This window comes from Vombatus ursinus, unplaced genomic scaffold, assembly GCF_900497805.2.
Source record: "Vombatus ursinus unplaced genomic scaffold, bare-nosed wombat genome assembly UNPS02014852.1, whole genome shotgun sequence".
Lineage (NCBI taxonomy): Eukaryota > Metazoa > Chordata > Mammalia > Diprotodontia > Vombatidae > Vombatus > Vombatus ursinus.
This window is the reverse complement of record NW_020954630.1, coordinates 288,911-312,405: the sequence shown is the minus strand read 5'-3', so window position 1 is coordinate 312,405 and position 23,495 is coordinate 288,911. Positions and strand designations below refer to the sequence as shown.

The window sequence follows — 23,495 nt, the reverse complement described above, 5'->3', positions numbered from 1 at the left end:
AGAAGAAGAAGAAGAAGAAGAAGAAGAAGAAGAAGAAGAAGAAGAAAAAGAGAGGTGCCAAAGAAACCTTCAAAAAATGCAGAGGAAAATGGGAGTTCAGAAGGGGACATAGACAAGCAGGGCAACATTGGCACTCCACACTGAATTTAATCTACATTTTTAAAAAATCAACAGCATGTAATGTATTCATAATTTTGTATACAATCCCCATTTGGGGACCTTCTTTGTATAGGGAAATCTTTGCCTTTGTTGATGATTTTCTAATTCAGTATTTTAAAAAAATTTAGAGAAAGGGAAACTTCATAAGGGGGTGATAGATAATTCAGGGAAGGCAATGTAATCGAGCAAGGGGAGGAAGGGACAGAGTTCAAGTTGAAAGAAACGACATCCTAGAGAGAGACGGACACTGAGGGATGAAAGAGGCACAGTGGAAAAGAGAGAAAAAATGAAAGGGAGAGAGACATTGGCAAGAGACATTGAGGAAGAGAAACAAGAGTGACCATAGGATTAGAACAGAAAGGAACCTTGAAGATCTAGTCTACAGGTTCTCAAAGAATGTGCTAAGAGTTTAGTTTCAATAAGTGTGACTGATATTTTGGATGTTATGTTATTGCAGATTTTTAAAAACCTGTAATTTTGTTTAATATATATTTTACTTACCCTACATACAAAGTCTGGTAATTGTTCACAAAATTATTGTTCACAAAATAAACAAAACATCTCTATTACCCCTATGCACTAATATCAAAACACATGAGACCTTGAACTTTTACTCAAAGAAAACAGCTACTATCATTGAAGAAAAGCTATGCATGTTCAATTATCCTGACTCTCCAAAAGTGCTGTCAAGTTTAGAGTGATGGACCTGGAGAAAGGAAGACCTGAGTTCAAATCTAGCCTCAAACACTTACTAGCTGTGTGACCCTTGGAAAGTCACTTCACCTCTGTCATCTGTAAAATGAGGATAATAATAGTACCAAACCCCTCCCCCTGCCAAGGGTTGTTGTGAGAATCAAATTATATAATACATGTAATCATTTTGCAAATCGTAAAGCACTATATAAATGCTATCTGGCATTATTGCTATTACGTGAGCCAAAAAATGTTTGCACACCACTGATCCAGTTTGACCCTTTCATTTTATAGATGAGAAAATTGAGGCCTAGAAAAGTCATGATTTGCCCAAGGTCACACAAGTAGCAAACAGCATATCCAGAAACTGAACCCAATTTGTTGGAGGGGAGGTAGACAATTGGCAAAGAGAAACATCAGAGGAGAAAGACATTAGAGGAGAGATATCAGAGAAGTAGAAATGTCAGGAGGAGATTGAGATGTCAGGGGGACAGAGGAAGAGGAACTATAGGGGAGATGGAGCTGGGGACAAGGGGAGGAAGGCCCAAGTAAACACAAGGAAAGAGTGGGAGGGATCCAGAGGACTGAAGAGAGAAAATAAAGTGCCAGCCGAGCACGGACCAGGACATCCCCTCACCGGAAGCGGTTTTGCAGCCCTCCTTGCCCACAGGAACGACTGCACAGTGACCAAGCTGACCAGCGGCTCCAGGCACAATATGCAGGTGGTGGGCAGAGCTGGGCACTGCAGGACAGCTGCCCTGCCTGGCACGTGCAGTTATTGCAGTCATCCTGGTGTTGGCTCCCCGGTGCCCAGCTGTACCCATGAGCATCAGTGCACTCACAGTGCCCAACTGGCACACACCCTCCATCTTGCTCCAGGAATCCTGGAGGAGAGAGAGAGGAATAGGCAGAGTGCTTCCCACCTGTTGAACAGTGGGAAGCCAGCACTGGACGGAGGAACAGGAGCTGCCAATCCCTCCCACCCTGCCCCGCATCTAGTTTCTTCATGGGCACATACCCTCCAGGCAGCGGCAGCCTGGTGTGCAGGTCTGGCCTTCCTGACACACAATGCCTTCCTGGAGGTCAGAACAGTGGCGCGGGCATCGGTTGGCGCAGTCTGTGATCTTCATGCCTGGAGGGCAGCCTTCCTCTAAAGATGAGGACAGGCCGAGTAAGGAGGGCCCATGGTGAAGCGCTCTCCCTCTCCCCTCCCCAGCACATCTCTAATGCCCACCATCAGGACACCTGGGGACACTTGTAGGGTCATAGGGAAACCTCATCTCTCCATTCCACACCATGTCTCATTCCAAGACTTAACTCCTTGAGGGTAAGGACCTCATCTAACATTTCTATGTATTCCCTACAGTGCCTAGCATGAGGATGAGCATAATGTAGATTCTCAATTTATATTCATTTGATTGATCAACTGATAAATCAACCATCATTGCTATGATACCTGAAGTTTCCCCAACTCAGTTCCCCTGCCATAAAAAGATGACAACCATAGTGTAACAGAAAGAGCACTAGGAGTCAGGAGACCTGGGTTCTAATCCCTGACTCCCTTCAATTCTCACTGTAGCCTCTCTATTTCAGGTCCTCATCTCTTCTTGCTTAGAATATTCTAATAGCTTTCCACCTTGGTCTCATACTACCCTCCTTCCCATTTATATGCTCTTGTCTATGTCCCACTTCAGTTCTGCCCTCATCCATCTCAGTGCCTTTACTTAGGCCATCCCCCACACCTGGAATGAACCCCTCCCCACATACCCATTCCCATCTGTTGAAGTCTCTCCCATGCTTTAAGGCTGCACCTCCTCCATGAAGCCCTTCCTGATCTTCCCCCTCTGCCTCCCATCTAAAGGTGACTAAGTTCTTGAGGGGCAAGTAAGTGGCAGTAAAGACAATGTGCCAGATCTGGCATCAAGAAGACCTTCCTCATATACCTATTAGCTGTAGGACCCTGGACAAGTCACCCTCTCTTAGCCTCAGTTTCCTTATTTGCAAATGAGGAGGTTGGACTCAATGGTCTGTAACATCCCTTTCAGCTCTAAACCTATGATCCTATGATCAGGGCACTTTGCCTAGCCTGCTTCTTGATAGGTATCTCAATTTTCCCTGTGTCAAAGTAATTTATGTGCATGTCTTTTATCTTCGAAGACTGAAGGGACAAGGACCAGGTCTGTGATTTCAGTAGTATAGGGAATGCCTTCTACTAATACAAGCTGGCCCCTCCTCCGGGCAACTTACAGTCTTAGACTATTGCCTAGACCAGTGGTATCAAACTCAAAGAGAAATAGATCCCTCCTGCATATTGGCTTAGAAAACCACAAATTAACATTATCTATGTGTGCTGCATTCTGATTTGTTTTTGTTAATATTTTCCAATTACATTTTAATCTGGTTCAGGGAAGCTGGCTGCACATTTGACATCTCTGGCATGGACCACTAAGGAATTAGATGGACTTGCCCAGGGTCACCTGGCCCATAGGGACTACAGATTCGAACTTGGGTCTTCCTGGCTACAGGACCAGATCTCTGTCCACCACATCACACACTGCCTCTTATGGAAGTGTAAACTCCTTGAATACAGTGGTCCTTATCAAATCTAACTCTGCATCTCCAAAGGGAAGCCCAGCAGCATTTGGGTACATCTCTATTTACATTCCGATAGAAACCCACTTTCAGTTTATATTGCAAGATGGGGGACTTCGAGATGTCATCACACTTTATAACTGTCCCTTCAGTTGATTATTTTGCCACCTCTGTTTCCCTTTTTTGTGCTTGCTTCAAAGTAAGATTAGGTGAGAAGCTTTGTCTTCCCCTCCAGTTTTGTTGGGGAAGAAAGAAAAAAAAAAACAAACCTTGGATTTGAAACAACAGGTGTTGGCAGTGGAAAGGCCAGGGAAGAAAATCAAGGATGGAGGACCCAAGCTAGGACAGAAAAGCATCCCCAGGTGCTTAGACTGGGAGACTGCCCGTGCCCTGGGGCCTCGCCTGTCAATTTCCTCATCTGCCCAAGGAAGATTATAATCCCTGCCCAGCCATCCCCCCACACTGTTGTCTCAGGGCTCAAACATGCTAAGAAGTAGGAAAACTCTTGGCAAAGTAGAAATCTCTATATAAAAGAATTCTTAGTGGTATTGATATCATGTTAATAATTTATTTTATTTTAAATAGGATCCATGACTTTATTGATATTGGGAACTGCTGGTGGGGAAACATCCTCTATCAATACAGAGAGGGAATTTCAAGAGCTTCCTGGGGCACTGAGGTGTTAAATGACTTGCCCAGGGTTACACAGCTAGTATGAGTCCAAGGTGTCACTCAAACCCAGGTCATCCTGACTTTAAGCCAGCTCTCCATCCATTGTGCCACACAGAATTTAACTATTGTTCATAATAATAATAATAATAGCTGACAACTCTCCAACACTTTGCTGGTGTCCAAAGTGCTTCCGATTCACTATCTCAGTTGAGTGGTTATTGTTACCTTACCGCAAGGTTCAGGGTTACAAAGCCGGACACGATGCTGCTCCCCAGCACAGGGGGCTCCCCCATTCTTGGGTGGAGGGCGGGTGCAGCTCCGACTCTTCAGTGAGCGACCTCCTCCACAGCTCCGGTCACACCAGGACCAAGGGCTCCAATGAGACCAGCCTCCAGCCACTGTATGAGGAGATGAAGGGGATCAGCTTCCACACAGGCAGGGGGTCATAATCACCCTCCGATACCTCCTGCTTGCCAAAAATGTCTTCAGGGGATACCTCATACTAGATAAGAAACTACAGGGCACCCAGATAGGCAGCGGGTGTCCTGGGGCAACGGAAGAGACGTCAGGCACGTTACTGAACCCAGGCAGAAAGCCAATATGGGAACAGGAGGAAAAGCTGAGGATGGACATTGTGACCAAACATGGACCCAGGTTCCCTGACCCCTTCCACTACTCATGAGATGCTATAACTCCTCATGGTGCCCCTTTCTACCTCAAACAGCATCCCCTTACCTGGGCATGCCCGCAGGTTGCAGAATCGGCGCTCCTGATAGGCAGTAAGAATGTCAGGGCACCAACGCCCACCAGGCCCAGGGGGGTAGTATGCCCGTAAGCGATGCTGCTGGCCCACACCACAGCTCCGGGAGCAGGGGGCCCAAGGAGCCCATTCTGTCCAGGAGCAGTTGCCCCCAGGGCAACCTGGGCCAGGGCACAGAGGCACTGCTGCAGAGGGAGGCTGCCCTGGGGAACAGGATACAAAAGAGGTCAGTTCTTTCACTGGACCAATCCCCTATCTCCTAAACTCTCCTCATCCTGAATGGGCCACTTGGATGGTTCTCCCCAGATCAAACCAGAATCCTAACCTTGAGACGACACCACCAGCCTAGGCTCAAGGGCCAAACTATAATCCCGATGAGGAGTCTAGAGATGGGGGCTCTGATCCCGGCTTAAGTGCTGATTTGCTGTATTACCTTGAGCAATTCAGCTCTATCTCTCTGGGCCTCAGTCTTTCCCTCTGTCAAATAAGGATAACAACCCATCTTCAGAAGCATTTTGATAAGACAATGCTTAGAGAGTGATTTGAAGAGTATGTTGTACTTAAGGGTATAAACCATTAACATGGAATTTGGTAGGAGCTATCTGTTTTCCCATGCAGGGTTGAGAGGATAGGGTTAAGGTCAGGGATTGGAGGCCCCTGTGGTAGGGGGATCCAGGAGATGGCTAGGGTTACCTGCGCACAGGGGCAAGTTGCAAGGCCGCTCCTGGATGGAATCCCCACTGGTGCAGTTGGCCAGGCAGTGGCGGCTCCGGCCACGAAGGGCTGGATGAGCTAGGACTGTGCAGCTTCGCGAGCAGGGGGACCAAGGGGACCATGTCCCCCAGCCACCTGGGGGGTAAGGTCAGAGGCTTAGTCTGAGAAGAGGAATGGGCCCTCAGCTCCTCCAGCAGGAGGAAAAAAAATTAAGGGCTCTCCCCCTCCAGAAGAGAAGTGATAAGAGGAAGGGTTTGCAAAGGGATTGGGAGCCCATTAAACAGAAGAGAAGGAGTACCGGGCCAGAGAATCTGGCGCCAGGCCATACCTGGGAGGGCTGTCCCTGGCATCACTGTGGATCCTTCAGTTTCTGTGGGGAAAGGGAATATCAGGACAGACAATGATAGAGAGACAGCTGGAGATAGAGACAGAGATAGAAAGACAGACAGAGAAAGAAGCAAAGAAAGTGAGGGAAATTCAGAGACAGAAATACAGACCCATAAAGAGAGAAAAGCAAAGAGGTAAAGGATGAATTGGACAGAGGAAGACCAAACCCTGCTTCCCAATCTGCCCATCCACCTCCTTTTCCTTCTCCACTTCCCACTCACCAGGACAGTCTGGGCTGAGACAGTATTCAAGGTCCTGGCGGGGTCCTTGGCAGTCCTGGCCACCATGGGCAGGTTTGGGGTGGGCACACTTCCGAGTGCGGGTGCGGGTGCCCATTCCCCCACAGGAGCGGGAGCAGGGCCCCCACTGATTCCAGGGAGTAAAGCCCCCAGTCACAGGACAGTGCAGGAGGGAGCAGGTGAGCTGCCCGTGGGCACAGGAACTGAGGAGAATGGAGGAGAACACATGGAGATGGGTACAGAATGAGTAAAGAAGCCTAGCTGAGGTACCTGCTTCTGTAAAGATCAAAAAGAGAACAGACGAGAGCCCCAAATTCCCTTCCCGCATGACCTCTGCCTTTACTCTCCTCCTCCCCCTCAGGCCCTTCTTCCTTCAATTCCTCCACCTTCCCTGGCCCCCACTCTCCTAACCTTCCCTCTTCTAAGCTAGGTTTCCAGGATCTCCCTTCCACCCCCAGGCCATCTCACCAGTTGCTACAACCCATTCTGAGGGTTTGGCCAGGATCTAGCTCATCCCCAGGCCCCAGGAGCTGACCAGTGTCCCCCAAGGTGGGCAGAGGTGCCCTGGATTCTGGGCTATGAGCTTCCAACTCCCGTAGCAGGGATACAGTCAGGACACATGGGCATTCCTGAGGAAATGGAGGGGGAAAAAATATAGTCAGCTATGGTAGGGAAAAAAAATGTTCCCTTCCCACCAGGTGCCTGAGCAGGGGCTGTGTCTGAGACAAGTTGGAGGAAGGTCAGAGAAACTCAAAAATCTCACAGCTGGAAGAGACCTCAGAAGCTCCCCTATCCAAACTGTACCTGAACCAGAATCTTCTCTACAACATATAATAACAATTATTTTTATTATTATTATTATTATAGCTAACACTTCTATAGCACCTACTATGTGCCAGGCATTATGCTAAGCACCTTACAAATATTATCTCATTTGATTCTCACAATAATTCTGGGAGATAGGTGCTATTATTAATTTTACAGTCAAGGAAACTGAGGCAGGCAGCAGTTAAGTGAGTTGCCCAAGATCACACAGCTATTAAAAGTCTGAGGCCAGATTTGAACCTAGGTCTTTCTGATTCCAGGCCCAGAGCTCTATCCAGTGTACCACCTATCTGTCACTATCAATAAACATCTTCATTTCCTTCAACTGTTTCCCATTCAGCATGATCTCAAGGCCCCTCAGCAATCTGATTCACCTCTGAGGGATACTCTCCAGCTCATCAATGTCCTTCCTAAAAGGTGGCTCCCGCAACACCCACAATACGATATGATCTGACCAAGAGAGAGGGCAGCAAGATTACTATTTCCCTAGTTCTAAACATGGGGCAGCCAGTTGGCTCAGCAGTTAAAGTGACAGGCCTGGAATCCAGAAGACTCATCTTCCTGAGTCCAAATCTGACCTCAGACAATTACTAGCTGTGTGACCTGGGCAAGTCCCTTCACCCTGTTTGCCTCAGTTTCCTCATCTATAAAATGAGCTGGAAAAGGAAATGGCAAACCACTCCAGTATCTCTGCCAAGAAAATCCTACATGGAGTCACAAAGAGTCAGACTTAACTGAAAATGACTCAACAACAACAGAAAAAGTTCTGAACATGCTGACTTTCAACATAGGCAAAGACCACCTTAGCTTTGTGCGCTTGCCATAACATACTCTTGACTTGTATTGAGTTTGTGGTCCACCCACCAAAATTTCCAAATTCTTTCCAGGGGAACTACTATCTAGCCACACGTCCCTTATCTTATATTTTTGAAGTCAACTTTTTGAAGACTTCACCTTTATTCCTGCCAAGTTTCATCTTACCAGATTCAGCCAAATGTTCTAGTCTGTTGTGAAATCTTTTGGGGTCCTATAGTCCACTGTGTTAGCTCTCCCCAGGGATATGCTGACAAATGTTTAACAGCTGGCTTTCTGAGAGGGACAGAAAAACCTGCACACATAACATAATTTTGAGTTTAACCTGCATTATTGACATTTTCTCCATCCCTTTCTCAAATCTAGACAGTCAACAAAACAAGTCAAGCCCTGATTTGTAGCATTTCCTGACTCCCAAGATGTAAATGCTCACACTGAAAATTTAATAATCTGGTTCCAGTTCACTTCTGGCTATCCTTCCTAGTTTTGTGTCATCTGCAAATTCAATAATCACAGCATCTATGACTTTATTCAAGTCATCGATTAAAAACAAATTAAACAGCACAAGGCCAAAAACAGATCCCAAAGGCACACCACTAGAGACATCCTTCCAAGTTGGCATTCAGTCACTAATGACTCCCTTTTGGGGCCAGCCATTCAACATTTCTACAGTGTTTTTGTTTGTTTGTTTGTTTGTTTTTGGAAAAGATACTAAAGTGGCTTGCCATTTCCTTCTCCAGCTCATTTTACAGATGAGGAAACTGAGGCAAACAGGGTTAAGGAACTTGCCCAGGGTCACACTGCTAGTAAGTATCTGAAGATTTGAACTCATGAAGCTTAATCTTCCTGATTCCAAGCCCAGCGCTCCATCCACTGCACCAGCTAGCTTCTCTGTTCTTTCAATACTTGGATCTCAAAAACAACCATGCCAGAATCAGATTAAGTGAGAGAGGGCGGTGCAGAGTCACCAGCCTCACTTTCTCCTCTAGAGCCATCTGGGTCCAGTGGCCAGATATATATCAGGATGACTGGAAATGGCCCTTGGATCAACTTGGATCTGGAAGCTCAGAGACCTGGGTTTGAATCCCTGCTCTGCTATTTGCTACCTAGATGATTTTCAGGAAGCCAGCTGAAGTCTCTAGGACTCAGTTTCCTCATTCACAAATGAGAGGGTTCGACTTTTTAATCTCTAAGGTTTCAGCTCTAGGTGCCTAGGTGGATAATGCACTAGGCCTAGAGTCAGAAAGACTTGAGTTCAAATCTAGCCTCAGATACTTATAGGTTTGTGTGTCCCTGGACAAATCACTTAACTTCTGTTTGTCTCAGTCTCCTCAACTGTAAAATGAGAATAATAATAGCACCTGCCTCACAAGGTTCTTGTGAGGATCAAATGAGATAATAATTGTAAAGTGTTTAGCACAGTGCCTGGCACATAGTAGGTGCTTTAAAAATGCTTATTTCCTTCTTTCCTGGGGGACAAACAGGACAAAAGGAGAATGTGTTTACTTTCACCTGTCAGCCCTAATAGCTGACTAGTGAGCATAGAATTAGATCAAAGAATTAGAGGCAGAATCTATGTTCAAACCAGGAAGAAATCAGGCAGTAGAAAACACAGGATAATAACAATATTTTTTAAAATAATAATGATTTTATATAGTGCTTTAAGGTTTGCCGGGCAGTTTACAAAATGACTGGCACTTGTATAACATGTGAAAATTTCCAAAGCGCTTTGCACGTGTTATCTCATTTGGGGTCTTGAAGCCCTTCTCTAGTTTAACGGGCACAATTGCCATCAGGTCCCCTTGGGACAGTCTGAAGCCAGACTGGACTCTCTGGGACACTGGCAGGAATGTGCCTTTCTCCTTGCATGAGTCAAGGCCCAGGTTAGGAAGAATACATTTCTATAGCAATTTCAAGTTTAACAAAATGCTTTCCTCAAGACAGGCCCTGTGGGTTAGGTGGTACAGGTGCATTTTTATCTCCGTTTTACAGATGAGGAACCTGAGGCTCAGAGAGGTATAGTCACCTCTGTGACTATATCTGTGACTATATCTCTATCTGTGGCCACCCAGCTACCAAGTGTCAGGGCAGGATTCAAACCAATGTCTAATCCTTATATTCTCTCCATTACACAACACTAACTCTCATAGCACCCAGCCAAGAAAGTGGGTATTGGCTACAGAACTAAAGCGAGGGAAAAAAACCAGCTGACCCACTTCTGTATTGGCAGGGACCAGGGCAGAGCCAGGGACGAGATGGCGGTCAGAAGAGAAGTGTAAGAGTCTCTTAAAGCTTTCTGCACTCAAGCTCTGAGCCGGAGGTAAGGGCCCAGTCAGCAAATCTACAACACGCAGAGAGTGAGCACAACTACTCGCCAGAGAACCTTCTTCCTTCCCTTTGTTTATTTGCCTCCTGTCTATCCCCTAGTTTTACTATCAGTAGAATTCCTCTGAAGATCCCTAAGGAAGGAAGGAAACAAGCATTTATTCAATGCCCACTATGTGCCACATAGAAGGAAACAAGTGTTTATTCAGCACCTACTATGTGCCATGCACTGTGCTAAGTGCTTTACAAAGATTAATTCATTTAATCTTCACATTATTCCCATTTTACAGATGAGAAAACTAAGGCATACAGAGATGTAGTGACTTTCCCAGGGCCACACAGCTAGTAAGTATCTGATGTCAAATTTGAACTCAAGTCTTACTGACTCTAAGCCCAGTATGCTATCCATTGCACCACCTTGCTGTCTCTAAGGCAGGCCTGCACAACATACTGTCCGCAGGCTGCCTGTGGCCTGTCAAAGGATTTCGAGTGGCCTGCAGAAAAGGTAGAGGATATAAAATAGGCTTGCACAACATACCGCCCATGGACCATATGTTGTATATGCCTGCTCTGAGAGCTTGAGGGACAGGTAGCAAGGTGAAGTGGAAAAGGCCTGGGATTTCTGCAGCCTGGTGTGATGGAAAGAGCACTAGATTCCAAATCAGAGTGCTGGGTTGTAAAGTGGTTCTGCTACTTACTACTTATTTGACCTTCCTCTCTCTAGGTATCAATTTCCTCATCAATCAATAAACATTTGTTAAGCACCTACTATGTTTCAACTGTGCTTAGTACTTCAAAAGACATCCGTAAAATGAAAGGGTGAATCTTTAAGGGTCACTTCCAGCCCTAGAGCAGGACTCCCCAAAGGGGTCTGTGGATAGATTTCAGAAGGTCTTTAGATAGGAAAAAGAAAATCATGCCTTTACTTTCACTAACCTCTAACTGAAATTTAGCATTTCCTTCCATCATTTAAGGACATTATTCTGAGAAGAGGTCATAGGCTTCATTAGACTGACCAAGGGGTCCAGGCCACAAAAAAACACAAAAGCCCTCACTCAAAAGGATACCAAATTAGCTCTAAGACTGAGTTCCTGATCCACAGTGGTTTAGGGGTAAATCTTCCTGGGTAGGAATATGTGATGTTGGCTGAAAACATTTATAGAGGATAGGCTCATTCCTAGGAAAGGGGGTGGGGGCCAGGGAGAGGGTAGAGGGAGAATTACTAGTCTCTGGAGACTAGTGTAGCTACAGGCAGCAGCAGGTAGTACCTAGCAAGGCCTGGGATGCAGACAATATGTCCAAGCATCTACCCACAAAATGAGGAGTTAATAAACAAAGACACATCTTTAAACTCAGTACATTTTGGAGGAGCTCATAAAGGAAATCAGTCGGGGGTAAGTTAAGATGATTCCTAAGGAGGAAGTGAGCTCTGACCTGTATGCAGGTAAGGCCATGCTGAAAGGTTCCTGGTGGGCAGTGACAGCCCTCTTCACAACCATCAGAGAAACAGTCCACCTGCTGGGTGACGTGGGCACAAGAGAAGGGGCAACCTTCATCCGTCTCACATTCCCGGAATAGTCTTCCGGCCGGGCAGCCTGCTTCTATGAGAAGACACCTATTTCAGCATGTCCTCCTTGTCACCCACACTCACTTCAATGCTCAGGTGTCCATCTCTGGGCATGCTTGGTGTCTAGCCCATTGCTCACAGTAAGAACCTGGCCCAGGGCCTCCTTCAGTCTCCATCAATATATTTAACTTATGACCATTCATATTCCTAGCACAGGCTATGTGCCCCTCCCAGAGCTTGGCACACAGTAAATATTTAATAAATGCTTTTTTTCCCCTTTAGTCCCAGAAAACATTCTACCTAAGGCAACATTTCTATCATAAGGAAGGTTATATTCCCCGCCTCTTGCCCCCAGTGACCTTGTTTGTACCAGGTTCCCTTCTCCCTTCATAAAGCTGCTGAGACCTGATTTCAAAGTCTTTTCCCCACTGTGGAGGTGTAGGTCAAAGACCCATCCTCAAAGCAGAAGAAAGGGATGAAAGGCAATGGTGGACTAAGGAGGGCCTGAGGACCACAAGGAGGTGTGTAGGTGGGCCGAAAGTTCAGAGAACTCACCTCTGCAGACCTGAGTATGGCAAGTCCGGCTCTGGCGAGCAGGGCCCAGGCATGGGGGGCGGGCACAGTGCCGGGAACGTAGCTGTTCTCCACCTCCACAGGACATGCTACAAGTTTCCCAAGGGCCCCATAGTGTCCACCCCCCAGGACCTGGACAGCTAGGCACTTCCTGGCACTGCAGTGTGCCCTCCACACAGGTACTGGGAAGATAACGGAGAAGAGGGAATCTAAATTTAGTGGGCCCATGTCATCCCCACCAGCTAACTCTATGTACTAACCTGGCCATTTTCCAAACCCCATCCCCTCCCTCTCAGTCCTACCCCAAACCACCTCACCAATTGTCACAAGGACCCATCAGAGTCTCTCCAGGCTCCAGACTCTCCCAAGAGCTGACATGGGATCCCACTGAACGGCTTCTGTTCTCGGGGATCCCTAGGAAGAAGGGTTCACATATATGAGCACCCTAGATAGCATAGTCCCCTGTCCTACCCTCCCTGTTCCCCTGAGGAGTTCAGCTTGCCAAATTTATCTGGTTTTCCCCCAACTTCTTTCTCCAATGGGGTTCCCCTCCTGGATGTGGGGCCCTCTTGGCTCAGGGGGATAGAAACATCTAACCCTTGGAGCATACCATGGAATCATAGGGGAAAATGGAGGCCTGAGAAGTACAAGAATCTGGAAGAAACATCAGGTGGTTGTTGTCTCCCTCCCATTCCATTCCCCACTTGCAACCGTGGGCTGGACCCTTGGTTGTGGAAGGGAAGGAGCAAGGGGAAGGAGGAACTGACCCATGGCTCTGGGCTGGTACTGGCAGCGGCAGTGAGCATGAGGCACACAGACCCCATCTTGGAAGAGCTGGCCAAGTGGACATCCACAAGAGGGCTGGCAATCAGATGGGTCAGAATGGCACATATTCCCCGGGGACAGGTCCTGGCAAGATCGGGGGCAGGGCTTCCCACAAGGGAGAAGTCCCTGACCACCCCCACAGTCTGCAGGGGAAAGATGAGCATACTAAAAAGATTGCTACTCCTAGCTTTCCCCCTATATCTATATCTTTGATCTTATGCCATTTCTTGGAGATGGTGGGACAGAAAGGCTAAGAACACTCTGATCCTACAAAAGAGAGAAAAATGCTGGGGTGGGGAGGGGAGAAATGAAAATGAGAGTAGAGGTCACAGATCAGAGATAAAGAACAGGAATTGGAAATGGAGGTTCCCTGTTGGGTCCTCCTCACCTGTGCAATATGTAGAGTTGTCCTGGCAGGCCTGGCTTTCCTGGTGCCTCCCAGGACAAGGCTGGCCCCCTATCTCTGCAGATGGATGGGTACACTCCCTCCTCCGAGATGATTCCCCAGTACAAGAATTGCAAGGAGACCATGGTCCCCATGGGCTCCAGCCACCATCCACTGTGCCAAGGGAACAGAGATAGCTATGTCAGGGTGACCATTTCAGGCACTGGTATCATCAAGGGATCATCACGAGCATTGTAGGTATCAGACATACCCAGACCAGGGATTTAGATCCCTGTTGGAAGGAATGGAGATCTGGGACACCTAAGTGAGCCCACCCAGCCTAATACCTGGACATGTAGTGAGTCTGGAACAGGGCTCCCGCTGAAGTTGTGAGCCAGGTTCTCCAACCTCCCCTGGGCACGAAGCCCCTCCATGCTGAGGGGAGGGACAAGCACAGGTCCGGGATCGGGCACGATTCTCACCCCCACATGGCAAGGTGCATGGTGTCCATTCAGACCAAGAGCACCAGCCTCCAGGTACTATGAAGGAAGAACAGGAGCAGAAGAGTGGAAAAAAATATTGCAAAGAGCCCTGAACTTGGAGTCAGAGGATAGAGTTTCACATGGGGTCCTACAGCTTACTAGCTGTATGACCTTGGGCAAATTCCTAAACCTCTCTGGGCCTCAGTATTGTTGTTCAGTAGTGTCTAACTCCTCATGACCTCATGGACCACAGCACACCAGTGCTGTCCACAGGGCTTTCTTGGCAAAAATACTGGAGTGGTTTGCCATTTCCTTCTCCAGGAGATTAAAGCAAATAGAACTTAAGTGATTTGACCAGGGTCACTCAGCTAGTAAGTGTTGAGGTTGCATTTGAACTCAAGTCTTTATGACTCCAGGCTCTGCGCTCTGTCCCCTATGCCACCTCGCTGCCTCTAGTACACCTAAATGTAAAATGAGACCATCAGACTAAATGACCTCAAAAAGTCAGGAAGACCTGAGTTCAAATTCTGTGTGACTTACTAGCTGTGTGACCCTGGGCAAGTCTCTTAACCCTGACTGCCTCACCAAGAAAAATAAAATAAAATAAAATAAAAATAAATAATAAATGACTTTTAAGGCCCCTTCCAGTTCTAAACACTACAAGATGGGCATGGGTGGGGCTCACACTAGCTCCCTGGCCCAGTGGCTGAGCCTCGTCCTCCCTTATCCTTATGGACTTTTTTTTTTTCCCTAAACCAGGCACTCACCTGGGCAAGGCAGGTTAGTACAATTCAGCCTCCCTTCCATGCAGGTGCTAAGTGAAAGAGACAGCATTTCAGTCTCAAAGCCATAATCAACACATGGCACATAAGGATTTGACTCAAGGTGTCGATATTGTGTGTGAGGGGAAAGTGGGCCACCCTTCCTCCCAAGGAGGCCCCCTCAAACTTTGCCTCTAGTCTAGACCTTCCCGAGGAAGGGGCAAACCTTCACTGAGACACTCTCTGGAGGACTGAATGGCTGACCCTGCTCAATCCCTCTCCTGCCCCCTCTCCATCTCTTCCATCTCCCTCCATAGACAGTGAGCTCTCCCAGGTCCTGTCCCTTAGTGGGGTGGTTCCCAGCCCACTGTTAGGTCTTTTCTCTGCGTTCAAGGGTCTGAAAAAACTAATAAATTGCACCACCATGTGGCTATATCTAGAAATAACACATTTTCCCATATCAGAAAGTATGTGACATTCCCTCCCTCTCCTCATTTAAAAATACAAATAAATGAGTCATTTAGCCTACCCACTACCTCACTGTGTGACCTTGAAAAAGTCACTTATCTCCTATAAATCTCAGTGTCTTCTTGTGTCAATGGGAATAATAACTGCATGGGATTGTTTTGAGCATCAAATGAGATAAATCAGACATAAAAGGTCTTTGAAAAATATAGTTCCACACAGAGCTAATGTCCTGTGAGCTTCTACTGTTGTTATTATTACCCTGCTCTCCTCCTGGCCCATGCCCCGGCCCTCACCACTCATTGCAGCCATCAGGTCGTGTCAATATGGAGCCCAGTTGATGCCGCTTTCCAGTCAGCAGGTCGAGGCAGCCACAATAGCTTGGATCCACACAGGCAGTGCCATCCGTGCTCAGCACCTGGCCCCGAGGGCAGTAACAGCCTGGCTGGCAGTGCCACACACAGTGCTGGTAGCACAGGAGATGGAAGAGGTCATGGGTCAGCAGGAACACAGGAAGGGGAAAGGAGAATGGTGAGAGGTCAAGGGCATGAAGGCAGACACAGGCATGGGCTAGGAGCTGGTCATGGAGACAGGTGGAGGACTCGGTGATGAATGGGGGTGTGAGAAGATGGGAAGAAAAGCAGAAAGAAGGAAAAAAAAGAATGGAAAAGGAAGAGGAAAAAAGTTTTTGGTAGAGGATGGAGGAATATGGACCTGTGATTTCATGGTATGGGGAATTCTCAGTGTAGAAACTCCCTCTGCAATGCACATTGGGTCTGTACCTTGTAACTTTTGCCAGCTAGATGGCTCAATGGATATAGCACTGGGCCTGGAGTCAGGAACGCCAAAGTTCAAACCCAGACTCAAATACTAGCTGTGTGACCCAGGGCAAGTCACTTAACCTCTGTTTGCCCTAATCTACTGGAGAAGGGAATAACAAACCACTTCAGTATCTTTGCCAAAAAAACCCATGGACAGTATGGTCCACAGAGTCACAAAGATTCAAACACAACTGAACACAGCATTGTAATCTTAGGAAGCTGTGTGGGATACTAAGAGATTGATTAAGTGATGTGCCCAAGGTCACCCAGACAGTATGTGTCAGAGGCAGGACTAAATCCAGGACTTCCTGACTCCAAAGCCTCTGCCTACTAAATACACTGCCTCTTCAACAAAATTCCTATTTCTATGTTTACTCTACATTGAATATACTGCCAGATGTAGTCAATATGCTGGTTGGTTTTGTTAAGCTTTTTTTTCTTTTTCTTTTTTAATCTTTATTGAAAGAGAAGGCTCATGAGACAGGAAGAGGGGGGAGCATATTCAGAAATTAATGTGATAGAAAATCAAAAGGCATCCATAATTTTTTAAATAAAAAATATATAAATTATATTCTTTTTGTTTTATAATCATGGAAGGAGGGGTGGGGTGTTTTTTTTCATTGAATTTTGTTTTCAGGTGTACATTCTCTCCCTCCCCACCTTGAGAAAGCAAGGTCCTTATTACAAACATTCAGAGTCAAGCAAAACAAATTCCTGCACTGGCCATAGGCTTGGGATTTTTAAAAAGGAAAACAAGTAAGCTTCCCTTTTCAAAGAGTAATAATTAGAACAGTAAGTGGGAGAGAATGTTTCTCCATTTTGAGAGAAGGCATGTATATACATATATATATACACATATATATTTATATATATATATATATACACACATATATATTTATATATATATATATTTGAGAGTCAGGGAGAATGATAATTGGACTAGGAATAAAGATGTCTTTGAAGGGCAGGCAGGCCAGAGGACCGTTATCAAAAAAAAAAAAAAACCTTATAAGGACACAGAGCTAGAAAGGATCTTTGAGACTATCTAATCCAACCTTTTCATTTTGTAGTCAAGCAAACTAAGCTAAGAATGGAAAGTAGAAGGTCAGAGTTTCCTAGCCTGATAGCTGGGGAAGGTCACCAGCTTATGTTGAAGAGGTGTGTGTACCAACAGGGCAGTTTTTAATCCAAAAGCCAGTGAACCTGGGACCTAGGAAGAAGTAAGGACAAGGTGAGAGAGCTGTGCTGATAGTTTCAATGGGAAGCAGGAGAGGATTCCAAAGAGGGAAAAATAAATTAGATGCAGAAACCAGAGGATGGAGTCTAGGTGGAGCTTGTGGGAGAATAGTACCAGGCATTTTTATATCCACAACATTATCTCATCTGAGACACACAACAACCAGTGAAGTAGCTGTAACCGGCACTATATCTCCAATTTTCGGATCTGGGACTTGAGATTTAGAAAACCTGAATGACTAGTCTGTGATCAGGCTAGTTAAGTGTCAGAGGCAAGATATGAACCTATATCTCCTTGACTCCTAACCTCTATCTACTGTACCATGCTGCCTCTGTACCCTCATCATAGGGCTAGGAAAGGAGCTCTGCATTGGATGGATGCTGAAATGTCTTTAGGTGATTCTGATTGACTAAGATATGTAGATTCAAAAAGATCCAGTTTCTTTCACAACTACTGACCACCACTGAGCACTTTGAGAGCCTACAGTTTTCCCTTGAAGTTTTAACAAGAGCTCTAAGGTGGGACCATAGTCAGTCAGTCAACAACATTTATTAAGTGCCTGTTATGTGCCAGGCACATAGTAGGGCAGCTGGGTGGCACAGTGAAAAGTTCCAGGCCTGGAATCAGGAAGACCAGAGTTCAAATCCAGACACTTACTAGCTGTGTAACCCTGGGCAAATCACTTAACCCTGTTTGCCTCAGTTTCCTCATCTATAAAATAAGCTGGAGAAGGAAAAGGCAAACCACTCCAGTATCTTTACCACGAAAACCCCAAATAGGGTCAAGAAAAGTTGGACACAACTAAAATGACTGGACCACAACAAAAATGTGCCAGGCACTAGGCTAAGAACTAGGGGATGCAAAGAAAGGAAAAAACATGGGCCCTGTCCTCAAGGAGCTCACATTCTAATCTCCAATCTCAGTTCCAGTCATTCCTAGCTGTGCGACCATAAATAAGTCACTTTGACCTTTGACTTCATTGTCTATAAAATGGGAATAGAAACACTTGTACCACCAATCTCACACAGTTGTGGTAAGGACAGTCCAGTGCTTTGTCAACCTTAAAAAGTACTTTATAAATGTGAGTTGATCTCATTGCCTTGCCCATCTAGACTACACTGGACCTGGTAGACGAGAGGTGGACTAGTAAAGAAGGAAGCCGAGACCCCAAAGACAGTTTCTTGGAAGCAAGAAAGATCACTGAGTAGTAGCAATAAAGAAGTGCATTAAGGGAAGCCCAGAAAGTCAGGAATGAGCAGGCCTCACCACACTCAGGTCCTACATGCTAAGAATGTGAGAGCCCCCCAAGGCAGGGGTGAAAGGCCAAAGAAGAAGAGAAGGCACAGTGGGGTAGGCGGGAACTTGACTCACAGCAAGGTCATCACAGGACCTGGGGCAAGGAGGGCCACAGTGACTGAATTCAGCACCAGGGATAGCGCTGCAGTTGGACCCTGAGGATACAGGACAAGCCAGGAAGCCCCTTTTGTCTTCATTTCCCAGTTCTTCTTTCTCTCTAGCTCCCTCCCTCTCCAGGCTCCCAGTTCTCTCTCCCTCTTCAGCCTGACAGATAATACTTCCCGGGTCCTTTCCATCCCTCCCCTAGGTGTAGATAGGTACCTGGACATGGCAGTGCCTGGCAGGTCTCCCCCTGAGCATGAGGGCCCTCACAGTAGTCACCGAGGCCCTGGGGCAGAGGTTGGTCACAGAGTCGTGCCCGGCTCCGAAGGCCTCCCCCACAGGTCCGACTGCAGGCTGACCATGGGCCCCATGGGCCCCAGCCTCCTGAACCTGTGAGAGTAGAGAATAGAGGGTTGGGAGCCAGGAGGAAGGCGCTCAGCTGGGACACAGGGAGGATTAGTTGAGGCCACAAAAGGCACAGGGAAATGGTTCAGGAAGGAACACAGTAGATACCAGGCCTAGGTAAGTGTAAAAGGGGGCTTACGGTCACAGGGGGACAGGATGCAAGGCTCCTCTTCAGCCTCTGGCCCATGGCAAAGAAAGGGAAGGGAAGTTGTTGAGATAAGAAGCATGCTGTTGGAGGATTTCAGGTGGAGAGACCTGGGGCAGAAACGATGCCGATGACGGTGGGCAGGACCACAAGAGGCTGAGCACTCACTCCAGGGGGTCCATGGTGTCCATGTGGCTCGATCTGGTGAGGAAAGAGGGCATTGGCCTTAGGGGCACTGGTGGGGTGAGGATACTAAAAATGTCATTTGGACAAAAACCAGATAATTCATTTCTCAACCTCTACCACTATTAAACCCTCCCAACTCCACGGGTGCTTCCAATGTTCAACATAATGCCTAGCACACAGTAGACACTTAATAAATGTTTATTGATTGACTGACTGATTATGGCCCCACCTTTAGAAGCAAAGTTTCAAGGAATGTTTGAACTAGATGTTAGAGAATGTTAGAGCTCATCTAGCCCATCACCTCCTTTTAGCAACTTCTCCCTCCCTCCCCCCATAGTGGCAGTGGAGAAGGAGTGTGCTTGCCTTCTTCACATGTCCGGGAGGTACAGTTGGTGATGAGCCCAGAGACACAGGAGCTGGGAGGAGAAAGGGAGTAAAATGAGAGAAGGGAATAGAAAGACAGGACAGACTCATTCTCAGTCCTGAAGGAGTATGATAGGCCCATATACGAGAAACCAAGGTTTCTCTGCTCAAGCATGAGCCATCTGGCCTAGCCAAGCCCTTTGCCCACCCCCTGCCTTTGATGTGATGTCCTTGGCAGTAGAAAGAGATTGAGGAAACTGGGGTCCTCAAGGGGCCATGGAGAGAGAGAAATAGAGGCCTCACCAGTTCTCACAGGGCTGGAGGACAATGCTGCCAGCAGGGTACAGGTGCCCACCATAGGTACAAGGGCAATCCTGGCGAGGCACACATATGTTGTTCTGAAATAAATAGGCTCATTGGCACTTTTCTGACTTCTGGTTTAGCCTGACCTACCTTCGTTCCATTTTGCTACTGGGGCTCTTTGACTCCCAGAACTGCCTGACCGACCCACCTAAATTCCCCTACCACATCCATCTCAGCTCTGCCCTTCTCTATGCCCCCAGCACCAGCACCTTCAGATCTAAGCTCTGTCCACTTTTATCTCTCCAAATCCATCTCGCTTCAGGTCCCACCCCTTCCAGGAAGCCTTCCCTGACCAACTCCAGCTCATAAGGGTCTACCTACTGCCTTCTACTACGCTACAACTACTGCATGTGTATGTGTCTTGGCTTCCCAGAGATTCAACATACACTCCTTAAGGATTCAGACCACCTATCCTTTCTTTGCCTTATCTTCCCTAGAGATCTAAATCCAGGGCTCAGCAAACATGTATTGACAACTTAGAATCAAAGAACTATTTTAAAGCTGCAAGGAGCCTTAGCAAACATCTTGTCTGCCTGTCTGTAGATAGATAGATAGATAGATAGATAGACAGACAGACAGATAGACAGATAGATGGATGGATGGATGGATAACTCATTTTATAGATAAGGTAGCCTCCAAAGAGATTGTCACTTGTCCTGTGATACACAGCTAGTTACAGCAGAGCCTAGGTTAGAACTCAGATCTTCTTATTCCTAGCCCAGTGATCATTCCATTATTCCATGCTGCCTCCTAGGTAGCAGCTACCTTCAGCAGCTCTGCTCTGCCCCACTTCCAGTGCCATCTGTCTCGCCTCATTTCCCCTCGCCTGTTTCAGGTGCTCCCAAGTGTCTCCTATTTCTCAATGCCCCAGCAAGGAGTGCTTACCAACAAGAGGGTCCCAGGGGGACAATAGCAGCCAGGGTGGCAGGTTCCATTGGCATTTTCCTGGGTGCCAAGCTCTGCACAGGTGGCTGGGCCCTCAGTACAATCATGCCATTGCTTTCCCTCTGGACATACTCCAGGCACCGGCCCTGGGGACACAAAACTACTAAGCCCAGCCTCAGTCTTTCCACAAAAGTGTATTGAATTGAATTAAATCTATCAGCTCTCCCCATCCAGGGCCCCTCTACCTAAAGAATGTACCAAGCTCTTGAGATGGAAAGAGAGGTCTAGGATGACTAGAGAAACAGAGGGGTCTCACCTAGGTGGTGATGAGGGATATGTCTAGGGGGAAGAGGGGATCATTCTGGAAGGGGAGATAGCAACAGTGACCCTAGTCCCAACCTTCAACCTAGGAGGAGGGAATTCCACCGAAAAAAGCCATAATCTAAGATGGCCCTCACCAGTACAAGGCTGCAGACCACAGGTAGAGAAGTCAATTGGGCTATGAGGGGCATTGCCTCTGGTCCGATTCCTGTAACCACCACCACAGGGTACAGAGCAGGGAGACCATGGACCCCATTCCATCCCAGGGCCTAGAGATGGGATAAGAATCATTCCAGCATTCCCCCATAGTGTGACTTACATATTCTTGGGGTGATCCACCTCATTCCCTACCTAGACAGCAAGAACCCAGGGCCTGCACAAAAGCCTTCATGTCACCTCCCAATTTCTCAAAGGGAATTCTTCTGGAAATCATAAATGTCACATGATATAACTGGATTTAGAGTTGTATGAGACCTTAAAGATCACATAGTCTAATGTGCTTATTTCACAGATGATAAAAATGAGGCCCAGAAGTGCAGTGACTTTTTCCCTATTGTCTCTCCTCTAAGGAGGCCTCTTGGAGAGGTGTCTTATAAGGGAATTTTCAAGGTCTATCCTGGAGTGTCTAGGGTAGGTCCACTAGGTAGAATCTCTTGAGGATGTATCAAGGAAAACCTAAGGAAATCTTGAGAAGGGAGTGCCTCCTGGGGAACAGGTCATAGGGTTCCAGGCCTCTCTCTCACCACGACATAGCTGTAGGCTGCAGAATTCAGCCTCTACACTGGGACCTTCACACTCAGCACCTCCAAAGGCAGCTGGGGGTGCTGTGCCTGCCCGGAAACGTCGTCGTATGCCCACATTACAACTTCGGCTGCAAGGACTCCATGCGGTCCAGGGGCTCCATCCACAGGCCACTGTCAGGGCAGGTAGATCAAGAGTCATATTCCCCCTCCCCCATTCAAGCCCCAACCATTCAATAACCAACAAGTCACAGTCTTGAAGAAGCTGGGGGAGGGGTGTGTGTGGCACTTTAAACATGGCAGGGTCCACGCCAGCTTCCTTTGCTCACCACTTAGGACCCACCCCACCTCTGCCTCACCAACAAACATAGGAGACACAAAAGTACCCGGGCAAGACTCAGTGCCGCACTCCATCTCTCCAGAGATGCATGTGCTAGAAAAGGAAAAGAAAGGAGGCAGCGTGAGACCCAGCCCAGCCCCAAAGAAATGCTTATTCCTTTCCCTTACCTAATCAAGTCTGTTACCTAAAAGTTATCAGACCCACTGAAGGTGTGGGGAGAGTAACCACGTAGATAGACCCAGCAGCCCATGCCTCGTCCACCTCTCAGCCAACTGAAAGGAACTGGATAGTCCTCTGTACGATCTGAGGTTAACCTGTGTTAATCCTTCTATTTCTTAGGTGATGGAAATACCGTCATATTTACCTATTTTTATTTCCATATTTTCCCTAGATGGGGCAGGAAAGGGCAGGTAGGAATGGAAGGACCGTTATAAATCCTGTGTTGCAATTAGGTAACGTTCTATTTGGCTAAGAGGGATGTGGAGGGTTGGAGAATAAACCAATGAGTCCCATCCAGAATACCCAAACGCTGAAGCCTTTGGCAGGGATAGGGTCATTGTCTAGTGTAGAAGATATCACCTTTTCATGGGGAAGGGGGAGGTAGAGAAAAGAAACGGACATATCCTCAGATCATACACTGAGCTAGGACCACGTGGGGAAATATCATTAACTAGAAAGTTTTAATGGGGATTCTTAACCTGTGATCCATGAACTTAAAAAAAAAAATTTTGATCACTCTTGCAATACAATTGGGGTCCTTTATAGTCCTATGTTTTTTATTTTATTTATTTAAAAACGCTATTCTGAGAAGGGGTTCAGAGGCTTCACCAGATTTCCAGGGGGGTCCAGGACACAAGAAAGCCCAAGGACTCCTCTTTTAGAAGAACTTAAGTACACCAGACTTAATAATTTAAGAGACTGGATAATTTCCCTCCATTCATGCTCCCAATGACCTATCCTGATATATTATTTCTGAACTTTCACATTCTCTTTCCCTTGTAAATAAGCCCCTTCCATGATGCATGCTTGTGGTTTTGGGGTAGTGAGTGTCAGC

General features: G+C 46.9%; 1 protein-coding gene across 24 annotated transcripts in view; it reads right to left on the bottom strand.

Annotated features, from left to right (window-relative positions):
- Nucleotides 1-23,495, bottom strand: part of SSPO (SCO-spondin) — a 99,517-nt gene that overhangs the window by 20,570 nt on the left and 55,452 nt on the right. For 21 of the 24 annotated variants that reach the window (XR_003567216.1, XR_003567217.1, XM_027841076.1 and 18 more), the window contains 25 exons: nucleotides 22,488-22,534; nucleotides 22,105-22,275; nucleotides 21,499-21,630; nucleotides 21,041-21,186; nucleotides 20,096-20,190; nucleotides 19,793-19,845; nucleotides 19,238-19,444; nucleotides 18,913-19,083; nucleotides 18,667-18,746; nucleotides 15,534-15,703; nucleotides 14,779-14,825; nucleotides 13,877-14,068; nucleotides 13,533-13,703; nucleotides 13,087-13,287; nucleotides 12,637-12,733; nucleotides 12,302-12,501; nucleotides 11,614-11,780; nucleotides 6,685-6,845; nucleotides 6,199-6,419; nucleotides 5,919-6,005; nucleotides 5,570-5,725; nucleotides 4,852-5,079; nucleotides 4,347-4,514; nucleotides 1,871-2,002; nucleotides 1,490-1,736 (listed from right to left, as the gene is read on the bottom strand). Coding sequence is in view for 22 of the 24 variants with exons in the window: in XM_027841076.1 (XP_027696877.1) it covers nucleotides 1,490-1,736; nucleotides 1,871-2,002; nucleotides 4,347-4,514; nucleotides 4,852-5,079; nucleotides 5,570-5,725; nucleotides 5,919-6,005; nucleotides 6,199-6,419; nucleotides 6,685-6,845; nucleotides 11,614-11,780; nucleotides 12,302-12,501; nucleotides 12,637-12,733; nucleotides 13,087-13,287; nucleotides 13,533-13,703; nucleotides 13,877-14,068; nucleotides 14,779-14,825; nucleotides 15,534-15,703; nucleotides 18,667-18,746; nucleotides 18,913-19,083; nucleotides 19,238-19,444; nucleotides 19,793-19,845; nucleotides 20,096-20,190; nucleotides 21,041-21,186; nucleotides 21,499-21,630; nucleotides 22,105-22,275; nucleotides 22,488-22,534 (3,747 nt within the window). In the remaining 2 variants the exon portion in view is untranslated. The remainder of the gene's footprint in view (nucleotides 1-1,489; nucleotides 1,737-1,870; nucleotides 2,003-4,346; nucleotides 4,515-4,851; nucleotides 5,080-5,569; nucleotides 5,726-5,918; nucleotides 6,006-6,198; nucleotides 6,420-6,684; nucleotides 6,846-11,613; nucleotides 11,781-12,301; nucleotides 12,502-12,636; nucleotides 12,734-13,086; nucleotides 13,288-13,532; nucleotides 13,704-13,876; nucleotides 14,069-14,778; nucleotides 14,826-15,533; nucleotides 15,704-18,666; nucleotides 18,747-18,912; nucleotides 19,084-19,237; nucleotides 19,445-19,792; nucleotides 19,846-20,095; nucleotides 20,191-21,040; nucleotides 21,187-21,498; nucleotides 21,631-22,104; nucleotides 22,276-22,487; nucleotides 22,535-23,495) is intronic. The other 3 variants (XM_027841082.1, XM_027841097.1, XM_027841084.1) reach the window with 2 other exon arrangements.